General features: G+C 37.2%; 1 protein-coding gene across 1 annotated transcript; it reads left to right on the top strand.

Moving 5' to 3' along the window:
* Window positions 1-13,179: 13,179 nt before the first annotated feature.
* On the top strand, window positions 13,180-14,116 carry LOC128594501 (olfactory receptor 2J3-like). Its single transcript, XM_053603352.1, is given in 2 exon segments — window positions 13,180-13,194; window positions 13,196-14,116. Coding segments are annotated over 2 exon segments (936 nt in total).
* The last annotated feature ends 4,115 nt before the right edge of the window (window positions 14,117-18,231 follow it).

Below are 18,231 nucleotides of genomic sequence, written 5' to 3'. Positions count from 1 at the left end.
ACCCCAGGGTAGCCCAGGGTAACCACCATTCTGTTCTCGCTTCTATTAGTTCAACTTTTTAAAGATTCCACTTATAAGTGACATCATGCGGTATTTTTCTTTCTGTGTCTGGCTTATTTCACTTAGCACAGTGTCCTCCAGGTTCATCCATCCTGCCACAAATGGCAGGATTTTCTTTTTTTATGGCTGAATAATGTCTATTGTGTGTGATCATATTTTCTTTATCCACTCTTCTATCAATGAAAACTTATGTTATTTTCTTATCTTAGTTAGCTATTGTGAATAACGCTGAAATGAACATGGGAGTACAGTTGTCTCTTTGAGGTACAACCCAGTGGGATTGCTGGATCATGTCATAGTTCCATTCTTAATTTTTTTTAGGAACATTCATACTGTTTTCCAATATCATTAGTTTTTAACATTAAAAGAAAAATTTATCCACATTTTTAAACTTACTGCTATTAGTGATGGATAATAATACTAACAATCATAGCTGGGGAAAGACGCTCAAGCACACAGTAGAGGTAGGCTTCTTACCTCCCTCTACCTTTTCATGGTAGTTGGAAGCATATAAATAGTAGGAATAACTTCTACGATTGTGATTTACAGACCACAAAGCAATGAGAATACATAAACTGGGAACGATTAAGTGAATTAATAATAGACCATCTAATAGCTGAAGCACACACCTCCAAAATAAATTGATTCACCCAAAGGATGTCTTAATAAACTACCTTAACAAATTATTAATAAGAACCGTTGATTGGTACTTGTTACTTTATTTCACTTTTTGGAACTTTTTCCAATCCTATGTTGGAAAATGTCCGACATAGTTTTGTTTGTTTGTTTGTTTGTTTGTTTGTTTTTATTTTTGCACTTGTTCACTCACTCTGCTGGCGAAAAAGTGCAGACACAAATTACTTACAGGAGACATCTCATCACTCAGCTTGTGAGCAATGTGAGGAAGGAAATTCAAGAAAGAGGGAAAGACTAGTATCCTTTGACACGGAGGAAAGGCTAAATGAGAAGATGAATTTTATTATACAAAATGAAAAAAAATCAACAAAAGTTTACATGGTTTGCAGCAGAAGAAATGAGAAAGGTGGAAGGAAAGAGACCATTTTCTACTGTGAGACGTGCAAGAGGAAGCCTGGACTTCATCCTGGAGATTGCTTCAAGAAATCACACTCAAAACATTTATAACAAAAAGAAACAAAAACACTTCAATTTTATTGTACCTAGAATAGGTAATAAAATCATCTGGTGAGATAATTTTTATGTTTTTCCCTTTTAAAACTAGAACAATTACAATTAATCTCTTTCCCACTCAAAATAAATAAGAGCTGGGACTATATAGGTAGCAGAAAAATTGGATTGGAAAATTATTTTTAATTAATATGAATATTTACCATTAATAAGGACATTATAAAAATAAACATATATGATATTTTAAAATAATAGTTACTGAGTGTTTTGTTACATGCAACACTCTGACCATCATCACTTAACATGTATCTACTTTATATATCTTGCTGTAACATGGAAAACCTATAACTGAAGCTACTCAGTTTATGTACGGGGATAGTACATAAACATACTTATTTTAAAGTTGCATCTTGGAAACTAAGAACGTTTAGTTCTGTAAAGTAGCTGTAATCCAGATACTATTTGTAGTTTTTTTTGGAGACAGAGTCACCCTGAGTAGAGTGCTGTGGCATCACATCTCATAGCAACCTCAAACTCTTGGGCTTAAGTGCTTCTCTTGCCTCAGCCTCCCAAGCAGCTGGGACTACAGGCACCTACCATAACGCCTGGCTATTTTTTGATTGTAGTTGTCATTGTTGTTTGGCAGGTCTGGGCTAAGGTTTGAACCCGCCATCTCCAGTGTATGTGGCTGGCACCCTAGCTGCTGAGCTACAGGAGCCGAGCCACTACTTGTAGTTTTCTGTCCATTTTAGGATCTGGTATGTAATTGATCCCAATCTTATTCAATGAAATATAAAACTCAGAAAAAAAAATCTCTAGAATTTTTATTTGTAAAATAAAAACTTTAAATCCTTCCAAGATATCAAACTAAAAAGCTTCTGCAAAGCCAAGAGCATAGTAGGTAAAGCAAACAGACAACCTTCAGAATAAGACAAGATCTTTGCAGGTTATGCTTCCAACAAAGGTCTGATAACTAGAATCCACAGAGAGCTCAAACTAATCAATAAGGAAAGAACAAATAACCCCATTTCTTTGTGGGCAACAGACTTGAACAGAAGCTTCTCTGAAGAAGACAGGCACATGGCCTACAAACACATGAAAAATGCTTATTTTTAATCATCAGAGAAATGCAAATCAAAACCACTTAGAGATATCATCTAACTCTAGTAAGATTAGCCCACAAACAAAATCCCCCAAATTTCAGATGTTGGTGTGGAGGTGGAGAAAAGAGAACACTTCTGCACTGCTGGTGGTAATGCAAGCTAATATATTCCTTTTGGAAAGAAGTTTGGAGAACACTTATGGAACTAAAAGTAGACCTGCCATTCGATCCTGCAATTCCTCTACTAGGTATATATCCATATGACCAAAAATCATTTTACAACGAAGACATTTGCACCAGAATGTTTATTGCAGCCCAATTCATAATTGCTGAGTCATGGAAGCAGCCCAGTGGCTATCGACTCATGAATGGATTAATAAACTGTAGTATATGTATAACATGGAATATTATGCAGCCATAAAGAAAGATGGAGACTTTACCTCTTTTGTGTTTACATGGATGGAGCTGAAACATATTCTTCTTAGTAAAGTATGTGAGGCTTGGTAAATGTGGAATGTAAATGTCTTAGCAAAGTAACTAAGAAAATGCCAGGAGGGCTATGTCAACTAATGTGATGAAAATGTGTCAAATGGTCTATGAACCAAGTGTATGATGCCCCATGATCATATTGATGTACACAGCTATGATTTAATAATAATAAAAAAAAGAATGGAAGAAAAAGTATCCAATGTACTCAGTGCTATTTTGCAATCAATATATAATCACCCACACTTCCATATAAATGATCAAACACAACTATATCCCAGAATGAAGGAGGGAAGAGAAGGGTGAGGGGACGGGGTGGGGGAGGCTGGGTGGAGGGAGAGTAATCAGTGGGACCTCACCTATGGGGGTGCATATCGTCATATCTGTTAAGAGTAGAGTATAAATGTCTTAACACAACAATTAAGTAAGAGAGGTGAAGGCTATGTTAACCAGTTTGATGTACGCATTCCAAATTATATATAAAATCAGCACATTGCACCCCATAAATGCATCAACGTACACAGCTATGATTTAACAAAAAAAAAAAAAAGAAAGAAAGAAAGAAAAAAATGCTTCCAAGAGAAAACAAAATGTAAATAAATGGAGACATGTATCATATCCCTGGACCAGAAAAGTGAGCACTGCCAGGTTGATAGTTCTCAAATTGGTCTACAAATTCAGTTCAATCCCAATCAAAATGACACCAGTCCTTTTTTGTGTGTGGAAATAACACATTGTATCTCATTAAAGTTAAAAATTTGCTCTTTGAAAAATATTGCAGTATTTTAACAATAAAAGACAATCCACAGACAGGAAAAAAATTTCAAAACATTTATTTGACAAAGGACTTGAGTCCACAATATGTAAAAAATATTTAAAACTCAACAAGAAGACAAAAGACCCAGTTAAAAATTGTGTAAAGTAGACAGGCCTGGTGGCTCATGCCTGTAATCTCAGCACTTTGAGAAGCCCAAGGCAGAGGGTAGCTAGAAGCTATGAGTTCAAGAACAGCCTGTGCAACAAAGTGAGACCATCTCTCTACAAAAAATTCAAAAATTAGCTGGCCAGGGTGGAGCATGACTGTAGTTTCAGCTACTTGGGAGGTTGCATGAGAAGATCGCTTGAAACCTTAAGTTAGAGACTGCTATGTTATAGCTAAAATCATGCCACTGTGCCACTCCAGCCTAGGCAACAGAGCCAAATCCAATTTCAAAAAAAAAGAAAAAACAAAAACAAAAGAAAGGGTAAAATATGTGTTTGAACAGGAACTACTACTACTAAGATTTAGGAAGTACATAAAAAGCTTACAAAGAAAAATTAACCTCAATAGTCCTTAATGCAAATTATAGCCACAATGAAATGTAAGTATAATCCCACCTGAGAGGCTAAAAGTACAATTGACAATAGCAAGAATGGGGGGCAATTCAAACTCTCATGCACTACTGTTTGAGGTGAAAATACAACAGCCATGTTGAAAACCTTTTTGGTAGTGACTCACGAAAGTAAACATACATTAAGCATGTGGTCCCTCAATCCTATTCCTAAGCATTTACTCTAGTTAAAACACCCATCCACATAAACACTTGCAAACAAATTTTCATAGCAGGACTATTCATAACAACCCAAAACTATAAATATACCCAAAAGAACATCATAGATAAATGGATAAATTGTAGCATATTCATCCAATGGGATTCTAACCAGCAAGAAAGAAGAAAGTTGTAATGGATACATGAAGTAACACAATAAATTTCAAAAGACATCAGGGAAAGAAGCCAGACCCAGAGATTACACACTCTGTAATTGTAATTATATGAAATTCTAAAAATGGGAAACTACCCTAACAGTAAATCAATGGTTGCTTGAGGCTATGAGCAGAGAGAGAGAATTGATCGCAGAAGAATACAAAGTTCTTTCAGGAGTCATAGAAATGTGGTGATCTGTACAATTAAACATTTGTCAAAAAAAATTTTTTTTTGACACAAGGTCTCAGTTTGTCACCCTCTGTAGAGAACTGTTGTCACAGCTCACAGCAACCTCAAACTCTTGGGCTTAAGTGATTCTCTTGCCTCAGCCTCCCTAGTAGTTGGGACTACAGGCGCCTGCCACAACACCTGGATGTTTTTGTTGTTGTTGCTGTTGTTTGTTTAGCAGGTCCAGGCCGGTTTCGAACCCACCATCCCTATATGGATGTGACCAGTGCCCTAACCACTGAGCAATGGATGCCAAGTCACATTTATCAAAATTTATTGAACTGCTCTTACAATTTGTAACAAAGAGACTTTGTTTTGAGACTTAAATCTTCCATTTATTAATGTGTGCATTTGGACAACCTACTTAATCTCTCATTTTTAACATGCAAATAGTATTTATAGTTTATTTAACCTTTGTTTCTAGAGACTAATAGTCAACAAAGCTTTTAGGATTTCTGTAATGACCAAAACTCTAATGAAACAAAATATGTTGGTGTGCTTTACCTGATGTATAGTGCTATTACAATGTAAAGGACTATTATAATAATTGTACACTTTTTCTTTCTGAAAGTTTATTAAATTGATATTCATGTCTAATAAAAATATAATAGAGGAAAATATGAAAAACTCATTGAACTCTATACTTTAAATGTGTAGATTTTAGTATATGTAAATTATATTTCAATAAACTGGAAAAGAAGGGGGAGCCATATAGATGGTGAGAAGTTGGACTGATACATGAGGTATCATATGGAAGTAAGATTTCCATGGAGAATGGAGAAATCTATGTTCTCACATTGTGTGAAATGTGTGATCCCAGAATGTGACCCCAGTTATTTACTAAAAATTATAATACATAAATCTTGGTTAACATGTGAGTTCAAGGACATGGGACTCCCCTCTAGTGTTTCATGACTGGTGAGAAATAAGATGAAGAGAGAGGAAAACAAATTCCATAGAGATAAAGAATACAAGTAGAGCAGCCCAAGTAATAGCAATACATTCAGGAACTTAGAATTTTCCACATACGTGATTATGTTATCTACAAACATAGACTTTTATTTTAATTCTCCAGTTGTTACGATGTTTTTGTTCTTTTTTTTTTTTTTTCTGAGACACAGTCTCATTATGTCGTTCTTGGTAGAGTGCCATTGCATCACAGCTCACAGCAACCTCAAACTCTTGGGCTCAAGCAATTCTCTTGCCTCAGTCTCCCAAGTAGCTGGGACTACAGGTGCCCCCACCACAGCTGGCTATTTTTTTGTTGCAGTTGTCATTGTTGTTTAGCAAGCCCAGGCCGGGTTTGAACCCTCCTGTCTTGGTGTATGTGGCCGGCACCCTAACCACTGAGTTTTTGTTCTTTTGAGACAGAGTCTCACTCTGTTGCCTAGGCTAGAGTGCTGTGGCATCAGCCTAGCTCACAGCAACCTCAGACTCCTGGGCTCAAGTGATCCTTCCGCCTCAGCCTCCTGAGTAGCTGGGACTACAGGTGCCTGCCGTGATGACTGTCTATTCTTTCTTTCTTCCTTTCCCTTCCCTTCCTTTCCTTTTCCTCCCTCCCTCCCTTCCTTCATTCCTTTCCTCCTTTCATCTGTTTACTTAACTATCTACCTATATCAGTTATATATCTACTTGTCATCTACCTTGTGGCAGAATAGGAGAGACACATGGTTTGGAAATAAATGTTGAAGAATTTTTTTCCCCTGTGGTGTCTGATTTAAGAAGAGATCACACCACCACGTGCAGTGTACTCTAGGAGATGAGAATAAGAATCAGCTGGGAGACAAGAAGTCAGACCAGAGACACCAGCTGTCAGATCGCCCCCAGAAAGAAGGAAAAGCATTAGATGAAAAAGAAAAAAACAAACAAACATGGATTGGGTATAATTCCAAGAGAAAAGTGCCAGACCTATCAGATTCCACAGGAAGAAGTTGCAGAGCAGAACACGAAGGAGCAAGACATTGGCAGAGATCAACCCCTAAGAGGCCAGAGCCCAGCAAGAAGGGTAGGTGGAGCAGTCTACTTCTCTCTCCTCTACGTCTCGGTAGTCATGAGCTCCCCAGCTGCTGAAGAGCTCTTCTTTCCTCACAAGCCCAAAAGCTGCTGCCATGCCTGGGGTCACATCCCATCACCACAGACCCCAGCCGCGATGGCAGGTGCCATGTTGTTTCCACACCCATCTACCAACCATGCACCTTTTTCTTCCCCTAGGAGCTTCAGCCTTTCAGGTTTCATCTCCCTCATTTCCACGCAACCATTTCCCAACTGTAGTCCAGACTGTCAAAGCCCGGGGGATCACCCCAGAGCCTAAACATTTAGGGTGCACTGCCTTCTGGAGAGAGGGAAAGAGGTGACCAGAGTGCTAGGCTTCTTCCATTCAAACTCTTTTCCTCCCTTTCTTCTTTCCCACCCGTGGCTAAGAGATCACTGAGCCAGAGCTTGCAGGACTGCTTTTCCCCTCTGTTGTTGCATCCAGCACACCAGGGCTTCTACAGAAAGGGAATCAAATCTTTCCTGAATCTTTTTCTCCCCACTCTTATGGCTGCTGAGAGAGATAACTGAGCTACCACACTGGGGCTTCCAAAGAGAATGGGGCTGAGACTTTTCCCCTAGGGATCCTACCTTGGAGTGTGAGCTCCCAGCCCATGGATTCTCCCAGGTGCTGCTTGCCCTTAGACTTTATCAGAACAGGGCACATACCCCAATAGGGGAACATTGAACCTGCTTGCACACACCACAGGCAACTGGGGACCAGCATACTTCTCCCTGGCATGGTCAGGGGTTGATCTTCAAGGATCTAGGACCAGGCCTGCTGGCTAGATCCTATACCTATAGGTCTTGATCGCATTGCTCAGAGGCACAGGGGGGAGATTTGTGAATTAGTCTTGGGAGGCAAGGGTGTCTGCATGAGTAGATGTGGGGGAGGGGTAAAGTGCAGTATGGGTCTGTGCTTATGGGGCATCCCTCCCCCACAGGAGAGCTGCACTCTCAGCTCAGGCCACGATCCTGGGCAGGGAACCCCATATCACAATCACGGGAGAGCCCAGCTAGCTTGAGATTCTGCCTGTCTGCAGAGGACAAACGAAAATCATAGAGCAGGGAAGGGAAGAGAGGAGCAAGGTCTGCTCCAGACTTCCAGATTGTGAAACTCAGATGGCCTCACCTCCACAAGAGACTTTCTGGTTGAGTGAGGCCAGTCCAGCCCATCCCTGGCAGCTTGGCCTAGAAGCTGGGAGCAGACCTTTAACGTCTGCTGAAGCAGATACCTTGCCAGCTCTGGTGGAGCCTGAGGGTAAGCTCACCCAACCCAGCCCTTCCCAGACCCATTCACTCCCAACCTCAGCTATGGCAGACAGCAAGGACTCACCTGAGTTCTAGGCACCCGCCCCCCCACCAGGGGAATTTTAGTATTCCTCCTGAGGTATTAGAGCCAGTCATAGGACCCTGGAGTCAACATTGCAGCTTATTCCTTCCAGCAAGTGCCACCTACTGACAGGGCAGTCAACTTGCATGCCCTTTACAGCATTTACTGCCTCAATAATACAGGGTATGGTTGAGTCTCACCCATAAAAAACCACCTGTTTCAGAGATTAAACTGTGCATGACATTATTTATAAAAAGAAAATCCAAAAATAAGAAGCAAAAGTTGTTCCAGATGAAAAAAATCAGAGAAAGAACTCTAGAAACATGAAAAATCAGAGTCAAAGGAGACACCCCAAAGAAAATAACTCTGTAGCAACCAAAATGAGAATATTGAAATGACAGATAAAGAATTTCAAGTATGAATTATAAGGGACCTCAGTGAAATAGAAAAGAAAATAGAAACCCAACAAACCCAACACAAAGAAACCGTAAAAACAAAGCAGGAAATGAATGAAAAATTCACTAAAGAAAGAAATTGGATTATTAAAAGAAAAAAAAAAAATCAGGCCTGTTGCAGCGGCTCACACCTGTAATCCTAGCACTCTGGGCGGCTGAAATGGGTGGATTGCTTGAGTTCAAGAATTTGAGACCAACCTGAACAAGAGCGAGACCCTGTCTCTAAAAACAGCCGGGCTTTGTGGCAGTTACCTTTAGTCCCAGCTCCATGGGAGCCTGAGGCAAGAGGATCACTTGAGCCCAAGAGTTTGAGGTTGCTGTCAATTGTGACACCATGGCACTCTACTGAGGGTGACAGAGACTGCCTCAAAAAAAAATATTCATTAATTTATAAACTCATGTTTCTTTGTTTTTAAACCAACAAGCGGATTAGTAGATTACTGAATGTAGACTAACAATCACAGCTAATTTTACTTGTATGTATATTTTGGCAAAGCTTTTTACAAGATATAAAGCGAAATTATTGATACATATGTTTTGGAAATAATAAATAGTTTTCATGAAAACTTGTGAAAGTTTTTGGAGATAAAAGATAATTTCAACACTTTCTCAGGCCTGAACTTGGTCTTTAATTTTAAAGATGTCAGACAAATGCAATGAAAGGGATTAAATTAATAAGACAAATATATATATAATATGTATGTATATTATATATGTACGATGCATATTATATATTACACATTATATATGTACATATAGAGAGAGAGTTTAGTTTTTATGTTTTGTTAAACTCTCAGACAAGTCATTTCTCAAATTTGGCTCATAGCATAATAAGAAATTGGGGAAAAACTTCAGGTAACTCGAGATACCCCATTCCCTTCCCTGTAAACACTGTTCAAAACATTTTTCTCAGAGAAGGTTGTATTGTAGGGTCATTAACATCTTAGTACAGCAGTGTGGTATCACGTTGAGCGCATTCCTGAAGAACTGCTCTACTCCTCCAAGGGCATTAATTGCCACTTTGGGATTTGTCCTCCCAGTGGCTCTAGTCACATTCTTTTGTTTGGATAGAGGACTCACTTGCTTTAAGATAAAAGGTCCATTTCTGATACTCTGAATGCTCTAATGCATTTCTCTTTGTGGCTAAAACCAAATTTTTAAAGTAGACTCAGGGCTGTCTTGACAGTCACAGTTATTATAAGACTTTGCTTTCCTAATTTGATATAGTAGATTAGAAAACCTGGGGTATGCAACCATTTATGTTGGTAATTTCAAGGAAATAAAAACTAGGTATCAGACCAGTCCACATATGATGAAGGCCTATATTTTGGAGACAACATACAGGACATGTGGACAGACACAGAAAGGACAGAATGAAGGAAGTTGTTCAAGTACTCCTTAAGCCCTTAGGTAAGAATATAAAAGAACTAATATGATTAGAATACAAAATATTGTTCAATGATATGGAGATGGGGAAAAGAGACCACTTTTCCCTCTATAATGCCTGTTTTCCCAAACTAGAAAGGATAATTTATCCACAGCCCATAAAAGCAACTTTGATAAGGACTTTATTTCCTGCTCTTCTAGAAAGAAGAAAATTAAATCTAAAAATTCCGACCTTTTCCTTAGTTGCACCTGGCATTTTTTTCTCTCTCACATCTCTTTCTATACTCTCTCTATAAGAATGCTGAAGGAGGGGTTGTGGAACTGATAAAAACACCTCAAAGCTGCCATTTTGTTTTAGTTAATGTACTGTTATTGAGACAACCGTATAAAGAAAAAGAAAATTATATCTGCATCAGAGGAATTACATTTGGAGTCATATTTCTCATGATGTATTATCTCCCATTCTGGAGAAATTAAAAAAAATTTTCCTTAGAAAACTTCCATCATTCTTCAAATCGCAGTGACCTCTAAGCAAAGTAATTTTCATGAGTTACTATTTGACTACTGCTATTTTTTGATTTAGTTACACCTTTTAAAAACTTAAAAAAAAAGTACTGTCTGATTATTCTGGATGACTTCTGAGTTGTGGAAAGAAAGCTGGATTAGTGTAACAACATTACCAATTTTGTTAAGAGCCTTATAGCCTTTAAGTCAAACTGAACATCCTTAACTTTCTTGCTGAAATTCAACCATCTTTTCAAGAGTTGCCTTTCTAGAACATGAGCAATTGAGAGGCCCTCTAAAGGTAACCACAGGTGACTCTGCTGTGATTTCTTTCTCCTTGTGACACACTTATTGGGAAGTGTGAGAGAAAGAAATGGCCATGGACAGAAGGAAGTAGAACGGATGTGCAAAATTGGAAGAGGCAAAGAATTCAGAGAAAAAAAGGGAATGTTTAAATGGTGGGTTACTATGCCTGTCACAATAACTATATAACAAAAGGAAGAATTAATTTTTTTCTGCAAAAGATCGAAAACTCACTGGAGACAAAGAATCACCTGAGAATCATGACTCTGTGATATTTCCTTTATTTCTTAGCAAAAAGAAACATAAGATTTACTAGGTGTAATATAAAAAATATGTAGAAGTTATAACATATGCTCAGAATTTAAATACTATCTCAGTTATTGTTCTAGAGAAAAAGAAACCCTGTGGAAACTTCTTCAGTCCCTGTGATATATGCACTTTCAATTCTAAGCATAGGTTAGAATGAATTCTGCTATAGGTTCTTCTCCATTCCTCTTCCCTCAGGCCTTTTCTTCTTTCCCCTCTCACCATTTCACTATCTTTTCCCTTAGATTTTCTCTTTTCAAATTCAGTTACACGTAGCATTCATACATCCTTTAGGAAGCACTCCATCACTGCTCTCCCCAGATCTTTAGCTTTGTTCATACCATGAGTATGTTGATGTGCCCGTGTCTGTGGGTCTTTAGTTAGTAGTATCTCTAGTCATATTGTATTTTACAGTTTAGAAATCAGCTTAATGCAAGTAAACAAATCAGAAGATGAGATTCTTTCTTTACGCATATGTTACTGAAGTTAAATATTTTTCAAAAGATGAAATCACCATTTTTAAATCACTACTAAATTTGATATTCTTCAGCATGTCTTTTGACCCATATGTAAGATTATTTGGATTGCAATTATCATAATTCTTATAATCACATTTATGAAGATAACTTGCAAATGCTGGAATGAAAACTAAAGTTGCTTGTTTATAAACAAAAATTATTTGCTTCATGGGAATTGTCTTTCCTAGCTAGATTAGGATTTTTTTCAACTATTGTTTGCCTATGTGTTACCCTAAAATAAACGGAAATTTGATATTTAATAAGTTATTTTTTTCTATAATAAGGCAAATATCTGTATAAGATATAAAACTAAAATTCTCTTTTTTGTAACTTACTTTTTGTACTTTTTCATTATGGTAAAATCTCAAACTATGAAAGAGTTGCAAAAAAGTATTATAAGGAACTAACATTTACTCTTTAATCAGATTATTTTCTGTCTGATAAGCTTTGGTCTATCATCTATCTATCTTTGCATATATTTTTCTATGTTTTTTATCTGTCTATCTATCTATCTATCTATCTATCTATCTATCTATCTATCTATCTATCTATCTATCTATCTATCTATCATCTCTCTCCTTTTCTGGACCATTTGAAAGTAAGTTGGAGAAGCTATGTTCCTTTACCCTTGAATACGTCAGTGTTTCTTGTCTGAGAACAAGCATGTCATTTTACTTAATCTCTGTAGCGTTATCAAAATCAGAAAATTTAATATAGGCACAATGTTATTATCTAATCCACAGTCTATATTCAGATTTCTCCAACTGTCTCAATAATTTTGTCAATAGCTATTTTTTAAAAAGTTCTTGATCATACATTTAGAGATCATATCTCATTGTTCTCCTTTAATCTGCACCAGTTCTTGAGCTTTTGTTTGTGTTTGTTGAAATTGTGCTTATTGAACTTGATAATTTTGAACAGCAAAGGCATGCAATTTCTGTCTTGAGTTTGTTTCAGGTACCTTTATTATTAGAATTGGGCTGTGCATTTTTGGCAGGAATATCACCATGGGGACATCACGTCCTGTTCAGAGCATCGTATTAGCAGGCATATGATGTTCGTTTGTCCAGTGATGATGACATTAATCATGCAATTATGGTGGTGTTCCTTAGTTTCTTTTACTGTGAAGTTTAGTCTTTCTCACTTTGTAATAAACTAATGATTAGTGAAGAGATATGTTAGACTATGAAAATATTCTATTCCTCATGAAATTTCCACCCTCCTTTTTCCCATTAAATTTTTATTTACTAGTTTTGCATCCATTAATGTTTTTCTAACTCTATCATCCCCTCTATATTTATTAATTAGGAATCTACAGTAAAGAATAGCTTCATCTTCACCATTTATTTATTCTTTTATTTTTTACATCAATATGAGCTTTAAGATTTTTATTTTGTTCAATTCATTACTATTGGTATCATAGTTTCTCTGAATGATCAAATTGCCCTATGATTGAACAGTGGTAGACCCTTCAAACTGGTTTGTGATGTTTTCAATGTGTTTCTATGAGTCTTGGAACATTAATTTACATTTTTTTGAGTTTATGTGTTTTTTTTCCCCCCTCATATACCAGGAAATGAATGATGATGGAAAAAGTCAATGCTAGTTCTGAGGCCTACATTATTCTACTGGGTTTTTCTAATTGGCCTCATCTGGAAGTAGTTCTCTTCGTGGTGATCTTGATATTCTACTTGATGACACTGATAGGCAACCTGTTCATCATCATCCTGTCATACCTGGACTCCCACCTCCACACTCCCATGTACTTCTTCCTCTCAAACCTCTCTTTTCTGGACCTCTGCTACACCACCAGCTGTATCCCTCAATTGCTGGTCAATCTCTGGGGCCCTGAAAAGACCATCTCTTATGCTGGTTGCATGATTCAACTTTACTTTGTCCTTGCGCTGGGAACCACGGAGTGTGTCCTCCTGGTGGTGATGTCCTATGACCGTTATGCAGCTGTATGTAGGCCTTTGCATTACACTGCCCTCATGCACCCTCGTGTCTGCCACCTGTTGGCTGTGGCTTCTTGGGTAAGTGGTTTTACTGACTCAGCACTTCATACCTTCTTCACCTTCTGGGTACCCCTGTGTGGACATCGCCAAGTGGATCACTTCTTCTGTGAAGTTCCTGCACTGCTGAGACTATCGTGTGTTGATACCCGTGCTAATGAGCTGACCCTCATGGTGATGAGCTCCATTTTTGTTCTCATCCCTCTGATCCTCATTCTTACTTCCTATGGTGCCATTGCCCGGACTGTACTAAGGATGCCATCAACCACTGGACTTCAGAAAGTTTTTGCCACATGTGGAGCCCATCTTATGGTTGTCTTTCTTTTTTTCATTCCAGCTATGTGTATATATCTCCAGCCACCTTCAGAAAATTCTCAAGATCAAGGCAAGTTCATTGCTCTCTTTTATACTGTTGTCACACCTAGTCTCAACCCTCTAATCTACACCCTCAGAAACAAAGATATAAGAGGAGCAGTGAGAAGGCTAGGGGTCTGGGATTGAATTTGTTGATTTGTGATATTAATAGTATATGTAATGAAGTATCTCTTCATTGGTGATTTATGTATTGATTCATCAATCACTTTTTTTATTCACTCACTCTATCAGCACTTATTGAGTGTGCACTCTCATATGATTTCAGAGTTCTTGGAAACAGAACTGAATAAAACACAATCTACCTAAGTACAATTGACTGTAGAGAAAACAGTCATGTAAAATCACCATCAAACATCAACAGTTTTTTTTTTCTATGACACAAACAAAATAAATCCAAGGTAGTCTTTTATTAATTGAGAATGAGCATAGGATTTGTTGTAAATATTGATAAAAGATCAGTCTATAATTTCTATAGAATTGTGATGTTCTCAATTTATAAAATTTCTAGAATATGTCTTTTAATTTCTTCCTTTTTAGGCAGAACACTTTTGTCTTCTTTCTTTAGTTTACAGACATAGCAAAATGCTTTAAATATTTTTTCCAACATTGCTATTATTTGTTGAATACAAATATTGAGAGCAATTTTGGTATTTTTTCATATTCAAATCAATAGAAAGACAGTAATTTTATGGAATGTAGCCAGAAATACTCTGAAATGATGTAGCAAAAGTGGGCATTCCACATCTCTCTTTTGGCAATGCAGTAGAAGTGTACAGGAGGTGAAAAGAGCTTATAAGGTAATGATCATCACAAGCTGGTTGTCAGTAGGCAAGGGAAGGGCTAAGAGCACCTGCATAGACTAAGGAGCTATTGAGAACATTTGAGGCAGAGAACAAGGCTCAGACAATGATTTGAAGCCAATGCATTTATAAAAGAAGTACTTGAAAATACATTGGAAAACTTTTGTGATAAAATCTGTTATATGGAAAATGTTAGTTTATTTTTCTTATTAAGCTTGATCTAATTTGAATATTTGTGGTTAAGTACATTATGAATGTCAACTTACATATTTTCCAAATAAAAATGTATTTTTTATAAAAGTCATAGTTTTGTTATCTATATTGTTATCAACCATCTTTATCTGAAATTAGCATGTGTATAACACTTTAAACAGGCAGTCACATTCAACTGGAGAGAAATAGCAACTAAAGAAGAATTCAGTATAAAGTAACATATTTGAAATTCCTGCGTGTTTTCTTTTTTCTCAAATGTCAGCTATAGCTTTTGAAGTCTGTAAAATTCAGATATGACTGATTCAAATATTATTTCCTAAATGAGTAAAATCAAAATACATCCTTAAACTTTGCCTAATTTCCTGTGTGGCTGGCAATTACATTGATTTTGCTGACTTTGTCTTTCTGTATCTGTGATTCTTTATCTCCAACTAGGCATGAAAAAAAAATGTGGCATACATCTCCTTGTCTTTAGCCTGCCACCCAAGAAATAAAGAATCATTTATTTTACATAATACATATGCTTCAAAATAAGTTTGCCTGGATATTTATGCAGATTAGATTCAAGTTATTTATTTTTTGCAGGAGCACCACAGAAATGCTATTGTGTCCTTCTCAGTGCATTTATTAATGTTTGATGGTTCCATTATTGGTGCTACTGGCTCTGATTATTGGCTAACACTGTGTCTGCCAGGCCTTTTCACCTTCAAGTTACTATGTTTTCCTTATTAATTTTTGTCATTTGGGAAATATGTTGAGATTAGCTAGAATTCTGTTTTCCAACTTTTGCCTACTAAATTTATCATTAAGATGTTAGAGTCATTTAGTGATTCTACATTATGAGCAGCTGGGAGGTAAGGAGGGTAGAAAGAATAAAATGCACTGAATTTGAGACTGGGAGAAATGAACCAGGGAACAGCTGCTATGTTAAGCATTCTTTAATGATTCTTTTCAGAAATAATTATGATGATGATGGTTGCCAAGAGATGATTTTTCAAGTTCCATCCCTCCTTCTACATTTATGAAGTGGTGTGGCAGGCTAAATACTGCCCCTTCCTTCCTTTTGTCAAAATGTTATGCCTTAATCCCTAAGACCTTTTGATTATATATTACTTTATATGGCAACTAAACTTTACAGATATGATCATATTAAGGATATTGTGATGGGGACTTTATATTGCTTTAGCCAGGTAGGACAGTATAATCACAAAATTTCTTTCTTTTTTTTGTTTATTAAATCATAGCTGTGTACATTAATGTGATCATGGGGCACCATACACGGGTTTCATAGATCGTTTGACACATTTTTATCACACTGGTTAACATGGCCTTCCTGGCGTTTTCTTAGTTATTGTGCTAAGACATTTACATTCTACATTTACTAACTTTCACATATACCCTTGTAAGATGCACCGCAGGAGTAATTCCACCAATCCCCCTCCCTCTACCCACCTCCCCCCTCCCACCCCTCCCTTTCCCCCTTCCCCCTATTCTGAGGTTGTAACTGGGTTATAGCTTTCATGTGAAAGCCATAAATTAGTTTCATAGTAGGGCTGAGTACATTGGATACTTTTTCTTCCATTCCTGAGATACTTTACTAAGAAGAATATGTTCCAGCCCCATCCATGTAAACATGAAAGAGGTAAAGTCTCCATCTTTCTTTAAGGCTGCATAGTATTCCATGGTGTACATATACCACAATTGATTAACTCATTCGTGGATCGATGGGCACTTGGGCTTTTTCCATGACTTAGCAATTATGAATAGGGCTACAAGAAACATTCTGGTGCAAATATCTTTGTTGTGATGTGATTTTTGGTCTTCTGGGTATATGCAGTAGAGGGATTACAGGATTGAATGGCAGATCTATTTTTAGATCTCTAAGTATTCTCCAAACATCCTTCCAGAAGGAACGTATTAGTGTGCATTCCCACCAGCAGTGTAGAAGTGTTCCCTTTTCTCCACATCCATGCCAACATCTCTGGTTTTGCGATTTTGTTATGTGGGCTACTCTTACTGGGGTTAGGTGGTATCTCAAAGTACTTTTGATTTGCATTTCTCTGATGATTAAGGATGATGATCTTTTTTTCTTGTGTTTGTAGATTGTGCATCTGTCTTTAGAGAAGTTTCTCTTCAAGTCCCTTTCCCACCCTGAGATGGGATCACGTGTTTGTTTCTTGCTAATACGTTTGAGTTCTCTGTGGATTCTGGTTATTAGACCTTTATCGGAGGTATGACCTGAAAATATTTTCTCCCATTCTGAGGGCTGTCTGCTTGCTTTACTTACTATGTTCTTGGCTGTGCAAATGCTTTTTAGTTTGATCAGGTCCAGTAGTGTATTTTTGAAGCTGCTTCAATTGCCTGGGGAGTCCTCCTCATAAAATATTCACCCAGGCCGATTCCTTCAAGAGTTTTCCCTGCACTTTCTTCAAGTATTTTTATAGTTTCATGTCTTAAGTTTAAATATTTTATCAAGTGAGAGTCTATCTTAGTTAATGGTGAAAGGTGTGGGTCCAGTTTCAATCTTCTACAGGTTGCCAGCCAGTTCACCCAGCACCATTTGTTAAATAGGGAATCTTTTCCCCACTGAATGTTTTTAATTGGCTTGTCAAAAATCAAATAATGGTAAGTAGCTGGATTCATCTCTTGATTCTCTATTCTGTTCCAGACATCTACTTCTCTGCTTTTGTGCCAGTACCATGCTGTTTTGATCACTATGGATTTATAGTACAGTGTGAGGTCTGGTAGCGTGATTCCTCCTGCTTTGTTTTTATTGCTGAGTAATGTTTTGGCTATTTGAGGTTTTTTTCTGATTCCATATAAAACAAAGTATTATTTTTTCAAGATCTTTAAAATATGACAATGGAGCTTTAATAGGAATTGCATTAAAATTGTATATTGCTTTGGGTAGTGTGGACATTTTAACAATGTTGATTCTTCCCAGCCATGAGCATGGTATGTTTTTCCATCTGTTAACATCGTCAGCTATTTCTTTTCTTAAGGTTTCATAGTTCTCTTTGTATAGATCTTTCACATCCTTTGTTAGGTATACTCACAAATATTTCATCTTCTTTGGCACTACTGTGAAAGGAATAGAGTCCTTGACTGTTTTTTCGGCTTTGTTATTGTTGGTATATAAAAAGGCTATAGATTTATGGGTGTTGATTTTGTAGCCTGAGACATTGCTGTATTCCTTGATCACTTCTAAAAGTTTTGTAGTAGAATCCC

The sequence above is a fragment of the Nycticebus coucang genome, chromosome 9 (genome assembly GCF_027406575.1).
Source record: "Nycticebus coucang isolate mNycCou1 chromosome 9, mNycCou1.pri, whole genome shotgun sequence".
Lineage (NCBI taxonomy): Eukaryota > Metazoa > Chordata > Mammalia > Primates > Lorisidae > Nycticebus > Nycticebus coucang.
The sequence above is the reverse complement of the archived record's forward strand: the minus strand, read 5'-3'. Positions and strand labels throughout refer to the sequence as shown.